The sequence below is a fragment of the Desmodus rotundus genome, chromosome 1 (genome assembly GCF_022682495.2).
Source record: "Desmodus rotundus isolate HL8 chromosome 1, HLdesRot8A.1, whole genome shotgun sequence".
NCBI lineage: Eukaryota > Metazoa > Chordata > Mammalia > Chiroptera > Phyllostomidae > Desmodus > Desmodus rotundus.
The window spans coordinates 205,461,439-205,488,455 of record NC_071387.1 but is presented as its reverse complement, the minus strand read 5'-3'; the positions used below and the strand labels follow the sequence as shown (position 1 = coordinate 205,488,455).

The window sequence follows — 27,017 nt, the reverse complement described above, 5'->3', positions numbered from 1 at the left end:
CAGATTTTGTGTCAGTTACTAACAACCAGATTTATAGATGTTCTCTGAGGTTAATATGGATTCTTCGAATTTAAGGAGGATTGACAAGTAGTTCTGGCTGCCTTAGTGGTATCCTTTTGTATTTTTCAAGGCAACATTGGGAAGGAGGTAGTGTGGTGGTTGAGTTTGGTTGGAAGGAGAGCCTGGGTTGAAGTCTGTGTTCGACTTTGTCGCTAGGTGACTTTGGGCAGATTGTTTCCCTTCATCGAACCGCGCCCCTCACCTCTCCGTGGCGTTGCTGTGGGAAGCAAAGGAGGTGGCACGTGGGCAGCGCTTGGATTAGTCCCCGCATGCAGTGAGCTTTCCGTGATGGTGTTCTTTGTTAGGCCCCAGTATACCGTTTATACTGCTACCTGTTAGAATGTTTAAAAAGGCAGTTATGGATTAAAATTGAGGTCTTCTTTGTGACTGCCCAAAGGAACTGAAAATGGAGGATGTCCCCAATGAGTCCAGATATAGCCCGCTGAAGAAAGATTTGACGAGTCCAGATTTTTTGTAGGGGCAAGCCATATCTTAAATACACGGCGAATAACAAACTGACCAAATGATTAGGGCCATTATTTCCTCCTTTTCGTCCTGCAGGCAGCGTGCCGGGTAGTAGGTACTCAAAGGCAATTACTTGGTCGCCTCCAGCTTGGATGGTGCCTCCTGCTGCAGTTAACCAATGCTGGCTTGGAAACTCCAAGTCGGGGTTGCTCAGTCATCTTGTGGATCTGGGGAAGAATGCGGAACAGTGGCCAGGGAACAGAAGTCCCCGAAGATAGCAGGCTAAGCGGGAGGTGACAGACCAGGCCCAGAGTGTCCTTTTCAGCATTGTTGTCTCAAGAGTCTGAGTGTTCAAGTTCAGCTCTCGTCCCATCTTGGCACCACAACAATATGAAATGTATCAACATCCAGTGGTGGAAATGGTTACTAGTCTCCTAGACGTTGGAGAGATTCCAGAATGTTGTTACCGTCAGAGGGTCCTTTAGATCCAAGCAAGGCTGGTGCTTTTATCTTATTTCATTTTGTTTTATTTCATTTCATTGCAACTCGCTGTATTCTCTTCAGTATCTCTGTGGATATTCCTCTCTTTCTTGACCTCTTAATATTAGAGCACCCCTGTCTTATTTTTAATGTCATTCTAATGTATTTAGGATTAAATGTATGATGTTAATATTATGTTTTCTATTTGTCTTGCTGTTGTGTTACTTCTCTTTCTTGCCTTATATTGGATTGATTTTTAAAATTATTCCAAACTCTAAGATGACTTCCGAACAAGTCCAGAACTAGGATGAAGTGAAGGAGCCTCTTGCCCGAGGTGACAAATTTAAGAGGGAACCAAGACTCAGAACTCAAAATAAATAATATTTTTATACATTTTTTTAAAAGCAAATAAATGCAAGACTTCCACTTTCAGGAAGACGGAGTTGATGCACTTATCCCTATTTCTTCCACTAAGCACAATGAGAAACCTTGGGTATTATATAAAAATGTTTTTAAACTGATCTCTTTTAAGAATGATTTATTTGACTTCTGAGAGTCAAGAGACCAGACTGTGAATATTCTACCCTGTCTCCAGGACTCCTAAAGTTCTATTCTACACATAATTTTGAGTCTTCGCAATGCTGTTACTGAACTTCCAAGCATAATTTTCCCTTGTATTTTCCTACACTACTTAAAGCACCCTTATTTCAATTATATTTTATTGATTATGGTAGTATGGTTGTCCTGATTTTTCTCCCTTTGCTCCCCTCCACCCAGCACCCCTCACACCCTCAGGCAATCCCCCTACCATTGTTTATGTCCATGGGTCATGCATATAAGTTCTTTGGCTTCTCCATTTCCTATACTGTACTTTACATCCCCATGGCTATGCTGTAACTACTTACTTGTACCTCTTAATTCCCTCACCTCTTCACCCATTCTCTCCCTTTCCCCTTCCATCTGTCAACCTTCTGATACCTGAGTTCCTTTTTCTTGAATAATTAAGCATTCTTATATGGAAAAATCTTAAGTCAAATTCAACAACTGTATGTGTGTGTGGAGGAGGAGAGCAGGAAGTAAACACAGAAAATCTACCCCTCAATTCCCATCAACCCATTTTATTAGCACTGAACCCAAGGGATGACTCGATCAGGGAACTTTGGAGCCATTTGAGGTGTATGCTAGAGTAGATGAAAACTCTAAAATGTCCTAGAAACATCTGAGGCTCCCCCAGACTGGGACAGTGTGCGATCCCTGGAATGAGCTGCTCACCCTTTCTTTCTGCATGCACTCCAGATAGGTGATCTCACGCCTGGTCGTGCTTAATGCACAGTCCAGACCTGCATCTGCAGCTCAGGCTTTGCTGGTGAGCTCCATGCTGGAGGCAGGGGGCGCGCCCTCGGGGGGCCTCAGAGCTACCTCTTCTGCACATCACATTTGCTCCTCTCACTGAGTTGTGTTCTGGGTCACGGATACCTACACCAACCCATTAGTAGAATGAGTCATAAACCTGAGGAGTATTTCTTTTGTTTTCCTCTCCTACTTTTCTCTCTGTCACACACATGCATCTAATCACATATTACAAAGTCTTGCTGAATTTTAGCCCCTAATAATTCTCAGACCATTGACTGATACGATTTCTAGAACACCACTGAGCAGTTTTTATGAAGAGGGTTTGACAGTTTCATATCCTTTCACAAATCCTATAGTACCATGTAAATCACGGGTACAATAAAACCCCAAGAGTTGGATAATTATAGATGTGTGAGCACGGGCATAGCAAGAAGTGAACGAAAAATGCAACAAAATGTTAACACTGGCTGTCTGTTGGTGGTGGGATGAGAGAATGCTGTTTTTCTTCCTTACAAGGTTCAGTATTTTCTCAATGCGTCACACCAAACGTGCCATCATTAAACATGAGCCCCATGAAAACAGATACATTGCTTTCTTCTCTTATGTATTTGAAGTGCCCAGAGCAGTATCTTCCACATAGTAGGAGCTTAATAAATATTTGTTGAGTGAATGAATCTTTATAATGTAAAAAAAATCCTTTTCTTCCTCTACCTGGGTTGTGTCTTATTTTAAGGCAATTGTCATCCCTTCCCTTAAACGCCCTGTGGCTAAAACGCTCAGCCCTGGCCCTGCCTGCAGGCGTCATCCCTGCTCTTGGCTCTTTCCTGCCCACCCTAGCAGACACTGGCCCGCTAGCCCTTCCTTCCCCTTTCTTCCCCAGCAACACTGCCAGGGAGACTGGCCCAAGTCAGTTTTCTGAGGAGTGACAAGAGCGTCATGGTGGGATAGGTTGTCTTTGGCCCTCAGCAACATTAAACTGGTCCCACACAGACAAAAGTGCTTTGGTGGGAGCCATGGGACCCTGCGCCCATGGACCTGGGAGGAGCCTCAACCACCTGTCAAGTAAGAGGCATGTGGACCTGCTGTGGATCCCAGAGTGGCCTGTGAACCAGCGCAAGCCCTCTTGGCTGTAGTCTTGCAGCCCCTAAAAGAACACTTTCTTAACACAATCACCAACGCACAAGAAACCTTTGTGGAAGTCTAGGTTTCCATTGAGTTGAAAAAAAAACAGTTTGGATGCTTTCTTTGGAGAAAGAAACAGCTTATCCTTGCCCCCAAAGCAGCACAGCTTATGGTTGAGAGATCTTCCCCGCCTGTGATTTCTCGCGGGGGTGGAGGTGGGAGGTGGGAGGCGTGAGAGTGTGTGCGTGAGCACAGCTCCCCTAGCTGTGTGGACGCTGACAATGAGGCACTTACAGACTCTGACAGCCTAGGCGGAAAGCTGACTGGGATTTGCAAGCCAGAGGAAAACCGCGAACTTGAACTTGAGCGCCACCTTTGGGAAAACTAAAGAGGCTGTCAGCACTAGGCCAGGTTCATTGCAAGATCAGAGAAGGCAGTCAAGCTCCAGAGCTCCGCCACAAGAGGGCGCGAGAAGCGTGGAGCAGGAGTACACACAGGTCTGAGAGAAATAACCTGAGTCCTCTTGCATTTCTCCGCCCAAGTCAGGGAAGGCTGGAGGAGGTGACTGCTGTTTCCAAGGCAAAGACAGAAATGTCAACCTTCAGGGAACACGAAAACTCCAGGGCACTTGACACTACCGATGGGTCCCCATAATCTTCCAGTAATCAACATGAAAGCTGTGAGGTTCTGCTAATTCCTTGATGAAGAATTCAAAATAGCTACTTTGGGGAAGCGCAGTGAGCTACCAGGAGACACAGAAAGAAAATTCAAGGAAATCAGGACACTACTGGGTGAAAGAATACATAAATGGAAACAACTACTTCTTCAAACAACAAAAAAGGAAACAGCACACCAAAACTCTGGGATGTAGCTGAAGCGGTTTCCCATCTTGCTCTTTCCAGCAGGTGGCCCCCTGGGCAAACTACTCCCACTGCCTGGAAATACGGCATGCTATTTACATGATGTGTATGTATTTAAGATCTTCAGGTCACTTACCTCTCAAAAAAAATTCAGGATCAAGTCCACTTCTATCAGCGCTGCCCTGTAAGCAGATTTCTCCTCACCACTGTCCTTTATCACCGTCCTGTCCTAACCCACAATTTGGTAACAGTCAATTATTGAACCAGCTCTTCCATGAACTGGTCCAAATGCATGCCTCCTTCATCAATTGTCCGTAGCAAACAGGTGCAGGTGTGACCTGAATTCCTGCAACACAGGAAGATGGCATTGGGCTCCGGGTCACGTATTTGGTTTCCTAATGAGCCCTGGGTATCTGGGCTCATTTCTGAATGCACCATATCATGGATGCTGCAGCAGCCACCCAAGTGTATGACTCAGTGAGTCTGATCAGCTGGATTTCCAGGGGCATTTCCAGCTCCATGGTCAGGTGCCTGGGCTGTGTATTGGATACACTGGGTCCTGTGGGGCCGAAAGTGCACGTTAGCATCTTCAGCAGCTTTGTCCTGCCATGGACAAGATCCCTCTCTTCCTCTGGGCTCCATCTGACCTCCAGAGACTCATGAGTCCCTGACTAAATGGGTGGAGTGCTGTTGCCAACAGTGGCCCATGCTGTTTTCACATCTGAAAGTGGCCCTGGCCAGCGTGGCTCAGTAGGTTGGGCCTCGTCCTGCAAACAGAAAGGTCTCGGGTTCCATTCCCTGGCAGGGCACATGCCTGGCTCCATGTTTGGTCCCCTGTCAGGGACCCAGCAAGAGGCAACCGAACCGTGTTTCTCTCTCACGTAGACATTTCTCTCCTCTTCCTCCCTCTATTCCCCTTTCTTGAGAATCAATGAAAAAAATTAAGGATAAAAAACTGCAAGAGGCCCCAAGTGCTCTGCTTGTTGGTGGTAAGAATACAATAAGATACAATAAATTTTCAAGATACAATAAATTTCAAGATACAAAGTTCAAGATACAATAAATTTTCCTTTAGTTGGTGTGCCCTGGGCCACTGGTACCCTAAAAATGGTATCAAAGGGGCATGCCCCAAATTTCTGTAGGATTTACGGTATCTCTGTGGTAAATCATGATTTTCAAGGAATATGTCTTTTTTATCTAAACTTTCAATTTGTTGATATAAGGCCACTTATACTATCATGATTGTCTCTTTACTGTTTACAGATTCTGTAGTGATGTTCTTTTTTATTCCTGATCTTATGATATTATTAATTTACTCCTCGTCAGTTCTATTTCTATTAGTTAATCTTATTAGGGGCTATCTATTGTGGTCTTGTTAATCATTTATAATGTCTTTTTAATGTCTACATCATTAATGTTTATTCTTATAATTATTTCCTTCTAATTTCTTTGAACTTAATTTCCATTAGTTTTCTAATCTCTTGAAGTAGATACTTAATTAATATTATAGGTATTAGTTTTTTAAATATAGTCATTTAAAGGTGAATATTTATCTCTCCACATGATTTTAGGTGTATCCCTCAAGGTTGATGTTAAATATTCATTAAAAATCAATTAAAATATTTTGTAATTTCCACTGTGATTGTTTTTCTGTGACTCATGGGTATTTAGATATTTATTGCTGTTTTACTTCCAAATATTTGGCATACTGCGGTAACTTTTTGTTAATGATTTCTAAATTGATTTTAATGTGACATCTGTCGAAATCATTTTAAATGCATATTGGAATTTAGTATACAATAGTGATAGTTTCCCAAAATAGTGGGAAAATATTAATTATTCATGAAATATGTGCAACATCAAGTAGCTACTTACCACTAGGGATAAACATAGGTGGCTCCCTCCCTCCCTCGTTATTCCAAAGTAAATTTCCAGTGAATAGAATATTTAATGTGTTTATTAATAAAAGATTTAAAAGAAAATATGTAATTATATGTGAATAGAAGATTCAAAGATTTATATGGAAGAATAAACACATTAGAAGTAGTTATTGGATGATATTTTGAAAACTCACCTTTTTATTATTGCTTATATGACAGATGCCGAATTCTTAGCAAATTATCATAATAAATTACGTAAATTCATTATGATAATTTGCTAAGAATTACGTCATGTAAAGTGAATTTTACATAATGAATTATATAAAATAGCTTGTAAAAACATGCTATTTTATTTCTTTCATTCCATCCTATTGTATTCTCTTATCTCCAACCAGTTCTTCTCTTGCCTCATGCTAATTTTTCAATATTTTAAAACTTATGTATGCATCCGTGTAAATGTGTAGGATTTTAATGTGAGACTGTGTTTTTGATGTATATAAATGATATACTCAGATACACATTTCTGTTTTCATTATTCACTCATCATTATGATTTTAAAGTCAAGGTTTCTATACCTATGGCATGTCTGTTTCCTGTAGCTGCTGCATATGTTTCGTAGTAAGAATACACCACGTTTATATAAACACGTCCCTGCTGATGAATATCACGGTGGCTTCCAACCCCCTGTGTGACGCGCAGTGGTATGATGAACGTCATCACGTACACACTCTCTGGGCCTGAATGGGGCGTTTTTCTGTGACATAGCCCAGGGGTGTGGTGCAGAGGGACAAGGGGAAAGTGTACAAAGCTCCCTGCATGTGACCGTATTGCTGTTCTGAATCCACACTGATACCAGTCCCGAGGGAAGGTGTGTTCTCAAGTCCTCACCAACTCTTTGCATTACTCACGTTGCTCATATTTCCCCCTTTGGCAGTGTTGTAGTTTTAACATTTACTTATCTATGATGCTTTCGAGCCTCTCTTTATACACTCTTTAGCCCATACACTCTTTAGTCCCTGCTACGTGAAAGCACAGTGCTCGTATGCAACTTTCTTGAACTGAAATGGCAGAGAACCAAGAAATTAACATAAATTTATATGAAAAAATTTTGAAGATATATGTGATAGCCTCTTGTGCGCCCTCGACTGGGGAACCTGGCTCACAACCCAGGCGTCTGCTCTGACTGGGACTCCAGCAGGCCACCCTTGGTGGCACTCAATCTACTTAGCCACACCAGCCAGGCCTATATGAAAAATTTTTTGAGCATTCCCAGACTCAAAATACCCTGCCAAATTATACCAAATAATACATAAAACCTAAAATAACACTAACATACAGTAAAAGCAGCACGATATTGTTTGCCAAAAAACTTCCACAGCCAAAAGCTCTGTGAAAGAAAGGGTTCACTAAGCCAAATGCTAGTCCAAAAAGGATGAGGTCCTGGGGATGAACCAGGTGTACATGGAAAATCCAAGTATGCGTCCTGGAGTTGATGGGCTCTTTTGTGGAAAGAGTTTGGGGATGAAAGACGTAAGGCTATGGATAAGGGGGTGGGTGAAGGCGAAACGGGGCTAGCTCTGGAGCAGAGACTTAATCCCTCAGAAGAGGGGTTTGGTTCGGTGGCAGCCGTCTGGAGAGCTCCTGGGTAAGCCCGGAGCAGAGGCTCCTGCCGACCCGTGGCACCTGGCTTTTTCCTTAGACAACCCCAGAGACGGGCACCTGGAAGATAATTCTGTTTCTACAAAAACTCAGGGATGTAAGCAGGGTCTTTCTGGTTTTTCCCTGCAGCTGGTAACCCCTCCTGTCTCTCCCTTCCTTCCTGTGGCCTGCTCTAATTAATTTAGGGCAAATCAGAAGTGCTTTCTTGTCAATATGAGAAATATACAGACTCTATGAGGTAGAAATAATGTGTTTATAGGGTAGTTTCACTTATTAAAAACACTGACTTGATTTCTCCTTCAATATTGTTATAAGATGATGGAATACTGCGCTTTATATACCTGTCAATTCACTCAGGCAGGAGACTTCCTTTTTCCATTCCTGGATGCCGACTAACTAGACCACTTGCTACCGGAGGGCCAATAGTAACTTCAGCAGCTTTCTAGGTTCTTTCTCTCTGCATGTAAGTAGTATGAACGGTAGACCCAGGCCAGCTCAGTGCATGCACAGTGTCTTTGTTCGCCAGGATGGAAATGCTTTATTACACCAAATTTATTCTAAGTGCAACACCCCACAAGCTCTCGTAGGCTTTCCTCACACCTAACGGAAGCACACAGTGAACCAAGATAAAGCACAAATGCTCACTGACACCGCTCAAAGCCGGGGCTGCTCGATGCTGAGATGCTGAGATGCTGAGCACGGTCGCCAGGGAAGGAGCGAGCCAGGCCACTCTTGCTGCTCCAGGTGCACGCTGCCTCCCTAACAGTGGGAAAAAGAGACGCTGAATTCTACTTTTACTTCTCACCTGTTTTCATAACAGCAAACATTCTTTTCACATTTCTCTCTATTAGTGAAAACAGGTACCTATGTAGGGCTTTCAGAAAAGCTAAGGGGTGTAAAGTGAACTTTTGAAAAGCAGAGTTTACCTGTGTGGTGCTATTCTTCTGTGAATGACCTATTCACATCCCTTGAAAGTTTCCCTTTGGATTTCCTGCCTTATCATTTTGATTTGTAGAGGCTGCATGTGCTGCGTATACAGCTATTAATCACTTGTGAGTTTTAGACTCTGGAATTATCTTCTCTCAATTGTCACCTAACAGTTTTTCCCATGTGTTATAGCTCCAAGATGTAGAAATGTTTCTTTCTATAGACTATCCTTCTAATCATATTTTTACAGTGTATTATGTCATTATCTCCAGGGTATATAACTATTACACACTACTTTTGGCAACTGACGTTCTACTGTTTAATTTTAGTTCTGCATTGTTTTTTCATAATTGAGATTTTATTTGTTGTTTTGAGGATAAGTGCACAGACCTTTATATTTGTACTCAATTTTCAACATACGTACCCAAACCCTAAAAAGCCAGATAGTTGTGATTCTTTTCTAAACCGTTATTCCAGTGGCTTTCCAGATTAACATTGGGAGATGGATTTTCCCTAATAGAATATCAAGCGCCAAGCTCTTACATGCAAGCTTACACTGAAGCATGGTTCTTACCTGGAAGCTTCTCAGGGAGTTTCTTTATTGTCTGTCTCCTGAGTTCTTCCATGCTCAAAACTATCTGTAACATTGGAATGGGGAGGTTATTATAAATTTATGACTCGGGGATTTTTTCTTAAAAATATATATCTTAGCCTACTTAAAAGGACAAGGTTCAGTTATCAACAAAATATTTTTGAGCATATGAATGAAAAACAATGTGGTTTTGACAAACTTTTCCCAGTAAGTGGAACTAAGTTTCCTGGGGAAGGGGGCTAATTGTGGGTCAGGGGCCAGAACAGTGGGAGCTGCCCCTGCACAGTCCGTTATTGTACCAGGAATCGAGGGCAGTGTGAAAGACTAGGATCACGCCATAAAGGGGGGAGGAGTGAGGTTGACGGGCTTTCACCGACCTAAGATAACAAAATCTGACCACCAAATGAAATAGCAAGTACAATGAACTTAAACACTGTCTGGTTCTAGAGGATGCAGGGATGAAATCAGGCATGCAATTTTTTCTAAAAGTGAAGCTTAATACCTATGAAAGGAAAAAAGAAAAAGGAGAATTGGATAAGAAAACCTTGCAGATTGTGATGCAGATCTGACACATTTTCTGCCAGGCCAAGGGATGGAGGCTGAAGCAAAGGTTACTCATTAAAGGTTCTTGTTCAATGTGCCTGGCTCAGTCACCAGCTGATGGCTGCCTCGGAACACCTGTGTCCCAGACCCAGGTGCTGAGTCAGGCTCCCCTGGGACTGAGAGCTGGAGGCTGTCAGAGAGTTATTCTCAGCCCAGCTGGGCTTGGTGTCTCCTTCCTCAAGGGGCGGGGCAGGGGATCTGAGCAGGTAGTGTCAAACTAATCAAATGCACCAAAACCCGGGTGTTCAATTTATAACGACACTTAAACTAACAACCCTTGTTAATTATCATCGGATGTTGCTAGGATGTATCTTTTCTCTGCAGACTGACAAAGAGAAATAATTACTTATCCAGCCATTGCGGTATGAATTGCATTGTAGCCTAAGAAAACAATTCTTGAAATTCAAAAAGATGTCAGCACCCCTATGTTCATTGCAGCCCATTCACGATAGCTAAGATATGGAAGCAACTTAAGTGCCCATCAGTAGATGATTAGATAAGTTGTGGTACTTATATATAAAGGAATATTACTTGACCATAAAACAGAATAAAATCTTTTTTAAAAAAATTTTATTGTTATTCAATTACAGTTGTGTGCCTTTTCTCCCCAGCCCTCCACCCCACCCCAGCCAAACCCCCCTCAGAATAAAATCTTACCATTTGTGAGAACATAAATGGGCCGAGAGTGAAATAAGGGAAGTAAGTTAGAGAAAGACAAATACCATATGCTTTCACTTATATGTGGAATATAAATAACAAAATAAACAAACAGAACAGAAGGAGACTCATAGATGCAGAGAACAAACCAATGGTTGCAGATGAGAGGGGGTTTTGAGGGGTGAGAAACAGGTGAAAATATCCAGAAGTACAAATCGGTGGTTACAAAATAGTCACAGTGATGTAAATTCAACACGGAATATTGTCAATAATATTGTAACAACTATGTAAGGTGCCGGGGGCTACTTTACTTTTGGGGGGAACACTTCATAAATTATATAAATGTCCAAGCGCTGGGCTGTACACCTACACCACAATCATATAAAATAATGTTGAATGCCAACTATATTGACAAAAACCCACATCGTGTCGCATACCTTACATATGTAGAATTTTAAAATAAAAATATATTTTATGACTGAAAAATAGAAAGAAAACAATTAGTGAGAGAAAGAACATTTTTACTGTAGACACCCAACTAATAAATGAAGACAAATGATAGGAGGAAGTATTCATCATTTTCCATCCCCCCCAGGATATAATTAATCTAGGTAATGATCACTAACAGATGTTACACCATTAAGCCACTAGTGGGGACATTTGTAACAGAGGGATCAAGCCTACATCACCAAAATCCAGTTACAGTTCTTAATCTCACTGTCAGATAAAATGTGCCTCTTGATCAGCAGGAAGACACAGCTTCACTTATGAAGTATTTTTGCCTATAAAATTCAAGCTAAATGTAATAAATGTCGAGATCTTAGGTTCACAAGGACGATGTGTATAAAAGAAAATTAAACAGCACCTTGGGCACAGTCAGCCAAATTCAGGAAGTGGAAAATTCTAGGGGACACATTACCTACATTTTTAAACAATAAAAGGCAAGAAAAAGAAGGGATGATAAATAACTACAAATCAGAAATATTTCTGTGAGACAAATCAAGCCTATGCAACCTGTGGGTCTTCTTTGAATTCCGATGCAAAGAAGTCAGCTGAAAAGAGGCATTTCAAAGGCGGGGCAATTTGAATACCAACTGCTGATTGGATAACATAGAGTCATTGTTAAGCCCTGACTGGTGTGGCTCAGTGAGTTGGGCATCACCCTGCAAACAGAAAGGTCGCTGGTTAGATTACCTACGGGTCAGGGCACAGGCCTGGGTTACGGCCAGGTTCCTGGTTGGGGGCATGTCAGAGGCAACGGATCGATGTTTCTCTCCATCTCTTTCTCCCTCTCTCTAAAATAAATAAATAAATAAATTAAAAAAAACTTTTTAGAAATCATTGCTAAAACAATGAAGTCTAAAAAAACATCACGATTATAAAAGAGGCCGGGCCCGTTTTGGGTAGACACTGTGGCACTAACGGGGAGACTGACAGGGCACATACGTTTTACCTGACAACACTCCAGAGAAAACAGAACAAAACCAGAAACCGCCACGAGCCATGGAGGAAGCAAGGCTGTCAAACACGGAAAACCGTGAAGCTTGGGTGGTGGATACATTTGGGTCCATGAAACTATTTTTTCTCTGTGGGAATGCTTGAATTTTTTCATAATAACACTTTAAAATAAAATACAATTATCCCAAAACGTATCCAAGAGATATGACTATAAGTCATTCAAAACTTAAGGGACTGCTCTAGGCCCCAGTGGCTGCCGCCAAGATGGGCAAGTTAAGGAAACCCAAGAAGGTGGTGCTGGTCCTAGCTGGACGCTACTCCAGACGCAAAGTGGTCGTCGTGAAGAACATTGATGATGGCTGGTCTGACTTCCTCTACAGCCATGCTCTGCTGGCTGGAATTGACCACTGTCCCCGCAAAGGGACAGCTGCCATGGGCAAGAAGAAAATTGCCGAGAGGTCTAAGATCAAGTCTTTTGTGAAAGTTTATAGCTACAATCACCTCACGCCCACGAGGTACTCTGTGGACATCCCCTTGGACAAAACTACCGTCAACAAGGACATCTTCAGAGACCCTGCTGTGAAATGCAAGGCCCGAAGGGAGGCCAAGGTCAAGTTTGAAGACAGATACAAGACCAGCGAGAACAAATGGTTCTTCCAGAAGCTGCGGTTTTAGATCTTTTTTGTTTCAGTCATTAAAAATCCAAAAACTAAAAAAAACTGAAGGGAAGTTATGTTCGTGTGTGTATGTGACTAAAATAGATACACATACAAATATGTTAAAAATCTGCTGAGCTTCCAGTGTCTGGTTCACGAATGACTCAGGTTTCTATGCATCGCAGTCCTTTCTGAACTTCAGAGCCTTACAAATCCAAAGGGAGATTTGATCAACATTTACACCCAAGGACAAACGCCCAGGGTCCCTCCTGTTCCTGCCCATTATCATGGGTTTTGCAGTTGCAATTGTTGGTGATTGATACTGTGTATCTGCAGACCAACCCTGGGCGGGGTCACTTCAATTCTAAACCAGCCAGCCAGCCGCATCCCAGTCCTTGAGGGCGGGGACCCTTCTGAGCATCCCAGTCCTTGAGGGCGGGGACCCATCTGAGCATCCCAGTCCTTGAGGGCGGGGACCCTTCTGAGCATCCCAGTCCTTGACGGCGGGGACCCTTCTGAGCGTCTCTGTCCTGAGACAGCCACCACCGAATGCCCCAGGCAGCGGACCTGAAGTGCTGTGGCCTGGACCACTCTGGCCAGCAAGAACCCCTGAATTTCTGCAGAGTCCCCTCCCTGCACCACCCTCCCCCAGCAAATTGTCTTCATAGTTCTCAGACCATTTTCTTTCTCTACATAATAAAGACAAAAACAATGCCAGCCTTTTATTTCTCTGTGTGTGCCTAGCTTGTCTGTAGGGAAAGTCCAGGCAGGGGAGGGGCTGCTTGGCTTACCTGGGTTGGGGGGCAGGACACAGGTGAAATGCACTTCGCAGGGTTCATCATAAACTAATTTGCCCTCCTTGGAAGCAACAGTTAAACTAGTCTTATAACGACCTCAGACACTTGCACCGAATGGAAAGTGATGAACTAAATTAGGTACATATGTTGATCACTTATTCTGAATGTGACATAAAAGAATGTCACATATTACAAGACTGACAGAAAAACGTAGGTTAAAAAATCGTTCCTCATGGGAAAATTCAATGGGAGGAAGGAAAGCAGAGAAAGGAAAATCACTAATAAGAGAATGCACATAATAGAGAACCAAGATGGCGGCGCAGGTAGACACACCGCGCCTCCTCGCACAACCAGAACTGACAGAAAATCCAACGGCAAGGGGGTCCGACACCAAGGAAAGAAAAAATAAACATTCATCCAGACCGGTAGGAGGGGCGGAGACGGGCACCGGGGTGGAGAGGACTCACGTGGCTGTGGCAGGATCGAGACTGGCGGAGTGTGGGACGAACGGCGCAGGCAGTCTGAGCACTAGCGGCCCCTGTGGCCCCACATTGGCACAGATAAACCCAGAGGGCCGGACTCAGAGTGGCGGAGAGTGGGGCAGGCTGAGCAGTGGGTAGCACCCCGCGGCCCCACATTCGTGCACAGATAAACCGGACAAACGGCGGGGAGGAAAGCAGACCGCACAACCCAGGGCTCCAGCTCGGGGAAATAAAGCCTCAAACCTCTGATTGAAAACCCCCGTGGGGGTGGGGGCGGCAGCAGGAGAGACTCCCAGGCTCACGGGAGAGGTCGTTGGAGAGACCCACAGGGGCCTAGAGTGTGCACAGGCCCACCCACTGGGGAACCAGCACCAGAGGAGCCCAGCTTGATTGTGGGTATTGCAGTGAAAGATTGAAATCTGGAGGAGAGTGAGGTGGGGGCCATTGCTCCCACTCGGCCCCTCCCTCACCTACAGGGTCACAGGGCAGCTACCAGCGTTACCCCGCCCCAGTGAACACCTAAGGCTCCGCCCCTTAAAGTAACAGACTCGCCAAAACAAAACAAAACAAAAAAAGGCTCAAATGACAGAACACTTCAAAGCTCCAGAAAAAATAAATACAACTAAGTGAGGAAGAGATAGCCAACCTATGGGATGCACAGTTCAAAACACTGGTTATTAAGACGCTCACAGAATTGGTTGAATTTGTTCGAAAACTAGATGAAAAAAAGAAGGCTATGCCAAGAGAAACAAAGGAAAATGTACAGGGAACCAATAGTGATGGGAAGGAAACTGGGACTTAGATCAACAGTGTGGACCAGAAGGAAGAAAGAAACATCCAACCAGAAAAGAATGAAGAAACAAGAACTCGGAAAAATGAGGAGAGGCTTAGGAACCTCCAGGACATCTTGAAACATTCCAACATCCGAATTATAGGGGTGCCAGAAGGAGAAGAGGAAGAACAAAAAATTGAAAACTTATTTGAACAAATAATGAAGGAGAACTTCCCTAATATGGCAAAGGAAATAGACTTCTAGGAAGTCCAGGAAGCTCAGAGAGCCCCAAAGAAGCTGGACCTAAGGAGGAACACATCAAGGCACATCATAATTACATTACCCAAGATTAAATGCAAGGACCTACATCCAAGATTACTGTATCCAGCAAAGCTATCATTTAGAATGGAAGGGAAGATAAAGTGCTTCTAGATAAGGTCAAGTTAAAGAAGTTCTGTCATCACCAAGCCCTTATTATATGAAATGGTAAAGGGAGTTACCTAAGAAAAAGAAGATCAAAAATAGGAACAGTAAAAATGACAGCAAACTCACAGTTATTAACAACCACACCTAAAACAAAAACAAGAGCAAACTAGGCAAACAACTAGAACAGGAACAGAACCATAGAGATGGAGCTCACATGGAGGGTTGTCAATAGGGGAGTGGGAGGGGGAGAGGGGGGGAAAGGTACAGAGAAGAAGTAGCATAGATGATAGGTGGAAAATAGACAGGGGGAGGGTAAAAATAGTGTAGGAAATGTAGAGGCCAAAGAACTTATAAGTATGACCCATGGACATGAACTATAGGGGGGAATGTGGGAGGGAGGGGGTGGGCAGGATGGAGTGGAGTGTGGGGGGAATGGGACAACTGTAATAGCATAATCAATAAATATATTAAAAAATAAAAAATAATAAAAAAATAAAAAAAGAGAATGCACATAACGACATAAAACAGCATAGGGGTTTTGAGAAAACACTGGAGAATGTGGCGTGAACGCGATGTATTTGCGCACTAGGTATGAAAACAGTAGCACATTTGAAGTCTTTCCTCATTGACACATTCCAGCGTGGACGCATAGAGAAATTACGATTTTAAGTAAGGTAGGGGACGCTATTTATCCACACCCACTGAATCTTCCCGGTACCCCTTTCCTTACGTGACCCGCCTACGTGAGGGCCTGGAATCACCGTCCAGACCCAGAGGTCAGCAGAAACTGTGATCGCGCAAGGATCGCGGCTCTGAAACTCTCCGCTCCCAAAGGACACAGTCCACGCGGGACGGACAGGATGCCATACACGTGGAGTCTGCCTCTAAGTGTGCCTGACTCGCAGAGAGTCTTTGTACAGAGAGGACCAACTATGGCCACGGAACTTTCGCCCCAGGGACCTATGTCCTCTACTCGAACCCATTCCCGCTCCAATCAATCAAGGAACCAGCCCCTCCCACTTTCCAAGGTCCTTCCCAAAGGCTGAGACACTCCCCTTTTTCGCCCCAGGCTCTTAACCGATTTGCAATGCAAATGAGGGTCAGTCAATACGAAAATCGGATTTCCCGAGGCCTTGGAGACCCAAGCAGTATAAAAGGCGCTGTGTGTACCTGCCGGAATCATTCGCCTCTGGTCCTGGGCCCGCTGCGCATCTCCTCCCGCCCAGGTGGCTGAAGCCATAGAAGCGCATCCTCCCGCTCAGAAGGCTGAAGCCATGGAAGCGCATCCGCCCGCCTGGGACGACCTGCCGTGGCTGTGGGGGTGTCTGGAGCCCAGCACGCCTCCGGGCCTGAACCGAGAGCAGGCCTGGGCCTGGGCCATGGACAACTTCCCCGCGCTGTGCCGCCCCTCCCGCGAAGCCAGCCCCGAGAGCGTGGAACGCAGCGGAGGTGCCCACGGGCAACCGCGCCGCGTGCGCACCTCGCACGTGGATGTTCCCGGAGCCGGGAGGGGCCAGAAACGCTGTCGAGACCCGCGCGCCCACGATCCCAAAGCTGAATCCGCCCAGGACCCGCAGGTACCTCGGGGAGATACCAGCGCCGCAAGCCAGGGACACACAGAAGCTCCCGGCGCCACGCTGAGCCCAAGTCGCCCCCACAAGCGACCGAAAAACCACGCTTAATTTCGGCGGAACCTCGGCAGAAGGCCATCCACCCTGCTTGACGCCCTGCAAGGAGCCCACGCAGCCCGGGAGGGGCCCGGAGAACGCCCTGCGGAGCAGCCCCGCTCCCTTCTTCCTCTCCCGAGGGACTCCCGGATTGCTCCCCGACAGCTTCCCTGTGTGAACGCAATCAATAAAAGGCTAAGGCCCTGGGCTTTGGCATCTACTTCTCACTGTCTGTGTTCCCTTCTGTAATAGGTGTGCTGTGTCGAACTCATGGAACCCCTTTCCTGTCCTCCCGCGAGGGCAAGCGATGCTCACCAGGGGCATGGGGATTGCAGAAGGCGGCGGCGGCGGCCCCGGGGCGGGAAGGGGGCAGGGCTGAGGGTGGACCGGAGGACTCTCAGAGAAGTCCTGGGTGTTTTCAGGGCCGGGGGGCCGGGCGGCGGGGAGCGCGGTGAGGGTGGTGGGGCGGTGGGACTGAGGAGGGCAGGACCGCAACGAAGGGAGGCGGGGGATCTCTGAGTGCGCCCCCCCTGGAGCTTAGCACTGAGAGCAGGCGTCAATAAATGTTCCTTGAATGTCTGAAGGGTCCATGAGCGGGATGGGGGAGGGGCGCCGGCTAGAGTTAAGGGGGCCCGAGGGGAAGACCTTACCCCTGGGCCATCTCCAAAGGACAGCGATGGGGTTCGGGGCACCGGCCCCAGATCACACTGTTCCTGGCAGCGACAGAAGGCTCCCCTTTGGGGGCCGCTTGGTGCCAGGATCCACGGGGTGCGGTGCAAGGGGGCGGGGCCTGGATGGGAGAACACCAGCCTGTGAGCCTGGAACACGCGCCCTGTGGGCTCGCATTCATTCCGCGCCTGGCATCCTAACCGACAATCCCTGTTCCAACCTGCTGCCTGATCCAAGGTGCCACCTCTCCAGAGCGCACTGAGGGAATTATAGTCATCCTGGATGGGCCACGGGAGGGGACGCTAGGTCACCAATATCCCCAAGTTACCACCTGGTGGACTATCAAAACAGAGCAATCACACAGACTCCTTCCAGGGCACCCTCTGTGCACCTGGGCCACAGCCAGCCTGACACGGGGTCCTCAGGGCAGGGGCACTCTTTGGGTCACCTCCTTCCTCCAGTCCCAGCTACAAGGGGACATGGCTGAGATTTCTCCATCTAGATGGAGTGGTCAGGCTCTCCCTTGACCTCCATGCTGTGGGGCCTAAGAGCCCACCTGCCATGTGACACTCAGAAACTGAGTTCAGCTTGGGAATCTCTGTTGCATCTGCTTTACAAAAGTCCTCCGGAGGAACCTCTCCCATCCCTGTTACTGCGTCTTCCTCTGAACAGACAATGTGGTTCAGGAAAGCCTCCGTATTGGCTCCTAATGACGGAAGAAGTTGTGTTTCTGTTGTCCTCTGTCCAGATTTTGTTGTCTTTTCGATAAAACTGTGCATAAATGCCAATGCGTTTTTGTGTCAGGCAGTGTGAGTGTGTGAGGTGGGGAGGGAAGGAGATGGGACATCCCTCCGGAAGGGGTGCGAGTTCCAGCTGCTGTGTAGCTGGATGTGGGTCTCGGCAGGAGAAAGCAGAGATCCCCCTCGGTCAGAGGCAGTGAGTGATGGAACCGAGTCACTGAGCAAACAACTGCCCCGCCTGCCTGCGGGCCTGCCAGTCAGCCCTTAGAGCTGGCCCATGGGATAACGGGGGGACGAGGTATATTGGAAAAACACAGTTGAGAGAGGACATCTCCTGGCACGCCTATGACATTTGTTTTCTCCAGCGCCACGCCTGGGGCCCTGCAAGCATCTTCAGGATGCTCCGCCATCTCCACCAGCACTTGAGGGACACGCCTTTCCGCCATGGCGTACAAATTGAAGCTCCTTTGTTGGTATGACCTGACCTAAGGGAAAGGCCAAGGAAGAGCTTCCTATGGTGCAAGGGGATCCGCTTTGGGAAGCGGTGAGTCCGGGGACATTGGTGGCCCACACGCGCTCCCGCCTGCCACCTGGCCTGGGAGGCCTGGCACTGAAGCCCCGGGACCTGGCATGGAGTCCTGGTTGGAAGGTTTGGAGGCTCAGTCTTTCAGAAGGCACTTGATCACGGCAGCCTCATTGTCCTCGAGAAGAAAACACAGTTTAATGATCCTACGGAGCAAGTCGATGTCTTTCCCGGAAGCACCCTCCTATCCTAGGCTCCCCACTGGCTCAGTGGGAACTCAGAAACGTTCACCGGGGCTTTCTTCTAGAGAGTTTGGGGGACAAGGTTTTCTGCACAGCTACCTTTGAGGTCCTTGAAAGCCTCTGCCGTTCTCCCCAAAACATGCTCCCTAAACCCTTCCACCTACCTCTTTATTTCCTAAGAGACCCCTCCAGCCCTGGGTCCTTCCCTGAGGCAGGTTCCTCCGTGCCACCTGCAGTGAGCCGACGCTGCAGCAGATCAGCGCTGGCCTTTCCACAGCAAACTGCAATGGCATCGCTCGTGCCCACCTGCTGGACCACAAGGATGACTGTCTTGGGATTCCAGTGAACTCCATGTCATGCAGCTGAGGCTCGCAGGCGGGATCCCCGGTCAGGGCACACACCTAGGCTGCAGGTTTCGTCCCCGGTCCAGAAGCACACAGGAGGCCACGGATCCGGGCTTCTCTGTGCCATCAGTGCTTCTCTCTCTCTGCCCCTGACCTTCTCACCGGGGAAAGTCCATCCCTGCCCACACACGTTCCTGTGCCTTCTTCCCACAAATCTACATCCTGTCTTGTGACCCCTTCCCTTACCAGTAGAACAATACCCATTTTGGGTCCAGGCAGGTAAAGAGATGGAAGAAGGCTATTTGACTCCAAAATCCAACTACATTGACTTCACCTGAATTGTAGCGGTCATTTGTGCAATCTGGAAAACATTCTCACTGTCTTCCCTTCCCGAAATTCAACCCATTTGCAGTGTTGAGAACACCGCCCCCTGAAGATCCTGTCTGGGCTCATGCCCAACGCCAAAGGGTGAGCTTGCCCCACACTGCCACTCGAGGTCAGTGGAACTTCCCTCTTCTCGACGCTCTGAGCAGTTGTTTGTCAATGAAAGTTTCAAATACAGGTGGGACATTGTCAGGGACACACCCTTTTCTTTAAAAAATAACAGGGAACACTGTGAGAGGTGTGGAAGGCTTACAGGTTAAAACAGGCTTTAGGTCCTCCAGCCCCGGGGAGAAGGACTTGTCTGAGTCCAGGTGATCCCCATCGTGTGGGTGATTGGTACTGATCCCCTGTGGCCTGACTAGCCGGCCTGTTCTCACCCCGGGGACATCTCTCCCACTGCATGCACAGCAGCGGCCGGCCACCTGGCCCTAACTTCCCTGGTGGAAATGACTGTCCCTGGGGTTCCAACGTTCCCTGGGAAGGTCCCCCACCACAATGCTGGGCCCCCAAGGGGCGCGCAGTTGTTGAAGCCATGTCCGGCCCACACTCAAATCTTGCCCAGCACAGCCTTCTGGCTTGAATATCCTCATCCCTCGCCCCGAGTCAGCAGCAAAGGTGGCGTGTTGCCTCAGTGAACACCTTGGACTCGCCATCGCGGGCTTCCTTGCTCAGAGCTTCCAGCCCTCTGCCTCTCGTGTCATCCAATACTTCCGTCCTCTTTTATTATCATCATCATTTTTGTGTAGCTTTTGTTTGGATTGTGGTTCCTTTATGGAATTTCTTTCCCATCTTTGCCCCTGCCATTATCTTTCTGCTCGCCCCATGGGAAAACACCGGTTTGGATGCCAGACACCACAAACATTGGAAGTGTTCTTTCCGGGTACTCAACCAGCCATCGTAGGGAAGGAGAGCTGGCTGTGTCCTCGTGTGGCCTTAACTGTGATCTTGCTCTCTCCCCAGAGAGCGGGAGCTCTGCCAGAGCAGGAGGCAGTGCTCCTCTGCACTGGGTGTGCCCGGCTCGGCACCTCCATCACGGCAGGTGACCCAAACATGATTGCTGCCCTGAGCAGTGTGGCTCAGTTGGTTGGACTCGGTCCCGCAGAGTGAAAGGTGGCCGGTTCGATTCTGCTCAGGGCACATGTCCACGTTGTCGTTCCATGGAGTGTAGGAGAGGCAACGGATCTGTGTTTCTCTCTCATGTCTACGTTTCTCTCCTTCTCCCTCTCTTCCCCTATCACCCTCAGGCCCTCCAAAAAAACCACAGAAACCCCTACCATCCCCACATACACAGAAAAAACACGCTTGCACATGCTTGGAATTACGTTGTTATTACTTTGTTACGTTGAAGAGAACTTTTTGATCATGGAAACTTAGATGGGATGGCTCTGGCACGTCTGCCCACAGAATGTCTGGATGTGTGAAGAAGCAGGTCAGAAAGCACCATTTCACTATGGATTGGACACAAGAAGGGAATCGATCCATGAAGAGTAAACACACACAGAAGAAAATTCTACCTTAGTTACTTATTGATGTTCCCTTTGTATCGTGGATCACATCCCTACCATTGCAATGAAGATAATAATAACTGTAATTATTTCTATAATTGCAACTTCTATTCTGTATCTATCTAATTCCTTAGCCTTTGTTATCCAATATAATCCTCAAAGCTACCTTCTAAAATGTTACGTTTCAGCTGTAACCCTCAGGTAAAAATAGGAGGACAGCAGAGGTGAGGTGACTTAGCTGAGTGTCCCTGTGTGGAAATGATGGAGCAGACTTGTGCCCGAAGAGTTTGCATCTGGATCCCTAGACCTGGAATCCGTCCCCAGCGTACGTGCTGCCTGAAATGCAGGAGATACCAGAACTTCGAAACTGACCAGCAGAAACCCAGGGCGTGAGCCTGTCTTCTGTCACTGACCAGCAGTGTGTCTTTCTGCAAAGATCCCCTCTCCTCCTTCTGGCCATCTGGCTAAAATCCGCTGGTATGTTCCAAGCAGAAGGACTCTGAGAGTCCATGACCATAAAGCTGCCTGAAAGTGCCAGGCACAAAGGTGTCTTTTTTAAACAGAAGATAACCTTCCCAATAGCAGGTCTGGACTCATCCCTTCAGACTGTGTTTTTTTTTTAAAACCTAGAATCTAACTTTTATCCTATTAACCAACAAAAGCAATTCCACCTCGGAAAACTCCCCCCAAGATGATTGGATTTCCCTTAATCTCCTTAGGTCCTGCCTAGTGAAGCAATTTACACCCAAAAAAGCCATCTCCACCCAGCCTTAATACAGGCTGGCTGGACGCCTAAGAACCCAGGACGGTAAATGCACAGCCAAAGGGCCGCTGGAAACCTTCCTGCTCTCAGCCGCCCAATCCATGGGGCAGAACCTTCCCCTTGTGTGCGCCAGGCCTGGGATTCCCTAGGCGAGTCTGTGTCTCCAATCATGCTTCCACCCTTGTGCCTGGAGGAGGAAGGCAGGCCCTGGTCACTCCCGCTCTATCCTAAGCTGGGCCACCTCCTTTGGGACGACCAGGACATTGACCGGGAACTATATTCTGGTCCCTGCAGGTTTCTGCAGGGGCTCTGCCAGCAACAGTGACCCAAGGCACAGAGCACCTCCAGGCAAATCGGAGAGCTGCCAGGTCCAGAGGGACAGCTGAGACAGAGGAGCCAGAGACGCCTCCAGGAGTGGAGGCTGCCACCCAGACCTCGGCTGACGACCACCTGAAGACTCTCTTCTCCTATCACCTGGCAGTTGGGACAGACAACTGCCACCAGGCTTCTTTGGAACCAGCCCTGCCACCTGACATCCTGGAGCTGCTGGCTGCGGACCTGCCCAAGTTGGCCACAAAGACTGTGGGCTGCCCCCCACTGCCTTTGGTCCTCACAGGTCCTTAGAATTCCTCTGAGACCCCCCCTCCCCCGGACGATCCCTTGTGACAGATGTCCTTCTAATAACACTTCTCAGCACTTTTCTCACCGTGTCCCTTCTTCCTGTAGCTTTTCATAAATCTGATTTCCATCACACACAACCAGGGAACCTGGTGCAAGCCAGCTGGATGCAATGGGAAGGCCTTGGTGCCAAGGACACTGGGAAATCAGCCACTAGTCCTTTGTAGTGTGGGCTTTCTGCATCCAGCTTCTGGAGCGGGCATGTTACTTTCCCATCCCAACTCCATACTGGTGACTTTTCAAGGCTCATACTTATTGCTGACAAAGAACAAAAAGTCAACTAGTGAATTGAAAGATTTCATTGGCTTTGTTAAAAGATTCGTGAATCAGGTACCATCCCGTCTAGCAAGTAGAAGGGTGCTTGCTCCCAGGGTTTATCCAAAATGAAAGGTTTTTCTGGGAAGAGGGTGTGGCAGAGGAGTTATTAGCCTAAGGAAAGAAAGGATCATTTTCAGACCAGGACGTCCTCTTTGGAGGGGAGGAGGGAGAACAGAAGCATTTCTTCTATGCAGATTGCATCTTTGGGGGAGGGGGCAGATATGAAGAGGCTCCATGTGACGGGTTACCTACCTGGTGCTTGCCTGGGAAATTCCAAACTGGCGATTGACATTGCATTTCTCAGAGAGGTTGAAATTGCAGTTAAATCAGGCTCCGTATCATGAGCTTTCAGCATAAGTGACACCACTTGGGGCCTGTGGTGTCTCTGTAACGTTACCAAATACAGCTGAACTAGAGTAGCCAACATATCCGGGTTAGAAACTGGGCCCTGACGTGAACAGTGTCCAGCAAAGAGCAAATGCTCAATAAATGTCCCTGCAATTATCCTAATAATCACCCAACTGCCGTGATTCCTCTGGGTCAAAGCAATTCACTGAGACTGAACTCCTAGGGGTCTCAAAGTTTCGCCTTTCTCCCTCAGGGCCTCTTCCTATAATCCCTTCACCTAGTTTCTGGCATCCCAGGCAACCCAGCCTCTCCCTGCTTCCTGTTAGGATTCCATGTGACACCTCTCTGTAGACCTGAATGCTGAGGCTCAACCACTGTAAAAAGTCTGTCCTGTCGGGGAATGCAAATTGTTGCGGAATGTGGACACTATCTCCTTGACCGCGTGGTTGTTTGCACCAACAGGGATACTTGTGGTTGGCAACACCTTTTGCAGCCACCGCTGGGAGGATGCACATGCCTCTCACTCCTTTGCACCAAGAGGGAATATTCCTGGTCTCTGCATGGCCAGAGACCGTGTTCTGTGTGCACATTTTCTCGGTGGTGACACCACTGCTTTCACGCAGTCGCTCATTTCTCGGTAACAGCCCACCTAATTGCACCTATGGGACAGTTTCTAAGTTGCAGGTTCCCCAGTTGGGGAACTTCAATGTGAGGTCTCAGCCACAGCAGGTCCTGTACATAGCAGGTTCGGGTGTAGGCCCGACTGCGATTTCTTAGTGCAGAAGTCAGGGTTTAATTCTGCCTTGGAGATTTCTGAGTGTGAGCAAATCCGGCTTAGCCATTTCTTAATCGTAGTGAAAACCGGTTTTGCAGTAGCAAATCCGGTGGCTCCAGGAAGCACCCTCTTTGCAGCACCCTGCCCCACCCCGTGAGGTCCTCCGTGGCATCTGTCTGTCCTGGCACAGTCCTTGTCGGTACTGTCGTTGGCGGCGATCTGCTCCTTATACCCACTTGCAATTCCCTTAGTGGTGCTAACAGTCCAGGCTTAATAACAGATTTCAAATAACTTCACTAGATTTCATTACAAATAGCACAACAAAATAGAATTCAAACATTAAATAAAAATTGTAACAATAACATTGTTAAAAATAAAAATAAATGTTGTATTAAGATATTTTAAAAATTAAAAATTATGGAAATATGATAAAATATTTTCATTTACTTTCTTCTTATTTAAAATAATAATTAAATGAATACAAAGAATATATATTATGACAAAATAAAATTTTAAAGTAGAAAATGATGAAAATAAAATACTTACATTTTAATGTTTAAAATTAATGTAAAAACCACAAAGTTCTAAGGTAACCCATATTATAATTAGAAATTTTGTAAGTAAAAACATTTTAAATAGAAAATTGATAAGAAATATTTAATACTTAGAAGTACATATTATTATAATTTTTAAAATATTGTATAAATTATTAAACTTACCATATAATTATGTAATTATAAAGGTATGAATCATAGTATGATTTACAGTATAAATCATCCTAAAGATAAAAAGGTTTGATTAATAAAAAATAAACATCTGCACCTAAGAAAACAAATAGTAAATAAAATTAGTATTTAAAGATTTTTAAGGTGAAAATATTTTAACCTTGTCATTAACATTATTAATAACCAATTAAAAAATTGAAAACAGTAAAAAAATGAATACAATAATAATATAAAATTTTAAAACATCATAAAATAGAAAACAAATAAGTACAATTAATAGAATTCATAAATATGGTTACCTTTGTTTAATTAAAATAAAAATACATTAAACTATGTAAGTTAAATTTCATATTAAATAATTATATGTTATAAAATAATATAAAGGTAAAAAAGAAAATTTTAAAGAATCTAAAAAATATAAAATAATTATGCTGCAAAACTATCAAACAATATGTTAACTTCAGTATGCACTAAACAAAAGTACATCTTCAAAAGTTAAATACCTAGCCATGCTTGTGTAGCTCAATGGATTGAGCATGGGCTGTGAACCAAAGTGTTGCTGGTTCGATTCCCAGTCAGGGCACATGCCTGGGTTGGGGGCCAGATCCCCAGAAGGGGGCATGAGGGGCAACCACACATTGATGTTTCTCTCCCTCTCTTTCTCCTTCCCTTCCCCTCTCTCTAAAAATAAATAAATAAAGTCTTTACATGTTTTTTAAAGTTAGATATTTTAGAATGTAATTTAAAGTTGTTTCCCTAATAAAATATAAATTACTTAAACATTATCTTTCTATAATTAAATAATGAATCATCTATGTAACATTCATCTTGAAATAATGAAAAAATTCATAGAGCAGATATAATAAAAATAACTGTATGATCAAACAGTATTGGTACAAAAGATGAAATTAAAAGTAAATAAATAAGTAAAATGGAAATAAAATATTGACAATAAATAAGAAAATACATTTATAAAATATATAATAAACTAAATAAGGATGGAAAGAAAGGGAGAAACATTCAACAAAAAATATAAATTAAAATGTGATTAGTCAAAATAAAATATCTTAGGTTAGCCTGATATGTTACATTACATGGTAGTTTAATTATATATTACTATAGCATTAAATAACTCATGGTACGTTTTATGTGTAAAGTATAAAGTTTCAGGCACGGAACACCGGTCCTTCCACTCACGCAGATGTTTGACAAGGCAGCTCACTGTGCTCGTCTTTGGAAGTGCACTTGTTTGTCCCTGCAGGGATGCTGGTCTTTGGCGACTGCACATCCCTTTGGCTGTCTGCCACGGCTCTCCAGTGCCAGCGCGGCTGATTTCCCCGGTTTCTCTCCAGCACTGTGGCCATGGGCGCAGACCCCTAGGGGGCAGTGGCTGCGCGCTGACTTCACAGAGACCTGTGGTTCCCTAGCAGTGCCTGCACCGCAGGCTGTTCTCTGCGCTCTGCAGGGTCAGTTTGCTCAAAGGTCTCACTATATCGTTCTGTCTGTTCTGTGTATCGTTCTCACAGAATGATTGTTCCCTGCTCTGTGCTCATTTCTTCGTATTTCATTTGTGTATGCTGATTTTCTTGACTTTGTTAGTGGTGGGTAACACTGTTTTGAATTAGTCATTTTTTCAATATCTGTCCTGCATCAACCTCAACTTACATTCAGCAGTAATTTTGCAGTGTAACAGCTTGTTTGAAAGTGACCTGTATATTCGAGGAATATGCATCATTTAATTTAACACCGTCAACTTTTGTCTTACTTATATCTATTTTAGTTACAAGTAATTTAATGGGTAGCAGTGGATTAGACGTGAAACAGCTAGCTATCATCTCAATTATTTTTTTCTTTTGGCTGACAAATTCTGCAAGATGGAGAATGCAGAAGCTTACTGAACGAGCAATCCCAACGAGGAAAAACTGGGCTGGGTTACATTTAACATTGACAACTGTGAAAACAAGCCTGTTTTGATTAAACCAAGAAACTTAAATTCATTTTTATTTATCAAAGATCATTCCAGATCATGTGAACTTGAAACTATTTGAATTAGTGTCCATATTTCTGAGGTTTAGCCCATACTTGTT

The 27,017-nt window shown here is 45.6% G+C and overlaps 1 protein-coding gene across 1 annotated transcript; it reads left to right on the top strand.

Moving 5' to 3' along the window:
• Window positions 1-12,380: 12,380 nt before the first annotated feature.
• Window positions 12,381-12,791, top strand: LOC128781284 (large ribosomal subunit protein eL27-like). The gene has a single exon (XM_053927421.1). The coding sequence runs from the start codon at window positions 12,381-12,383 to the stop codon at window positions 12,789-12,791; it is 411 nt and encodes a 136-aa protein (XP_053783396.1).
• The last annotated feature ends 14,226 nt before the right edge of the window (window positions 12,792-27,017 follow it).

Excerpts from the sequence above, each read along its gene's own strand:
- LOC128781284 (XM_053927421.1), top strand. The coding sequence starts at position 12,381 with ATGGGCAAGTTAAGGAAACCCAAGAAGGTGGTGCTGGTCCTAGCTGGA.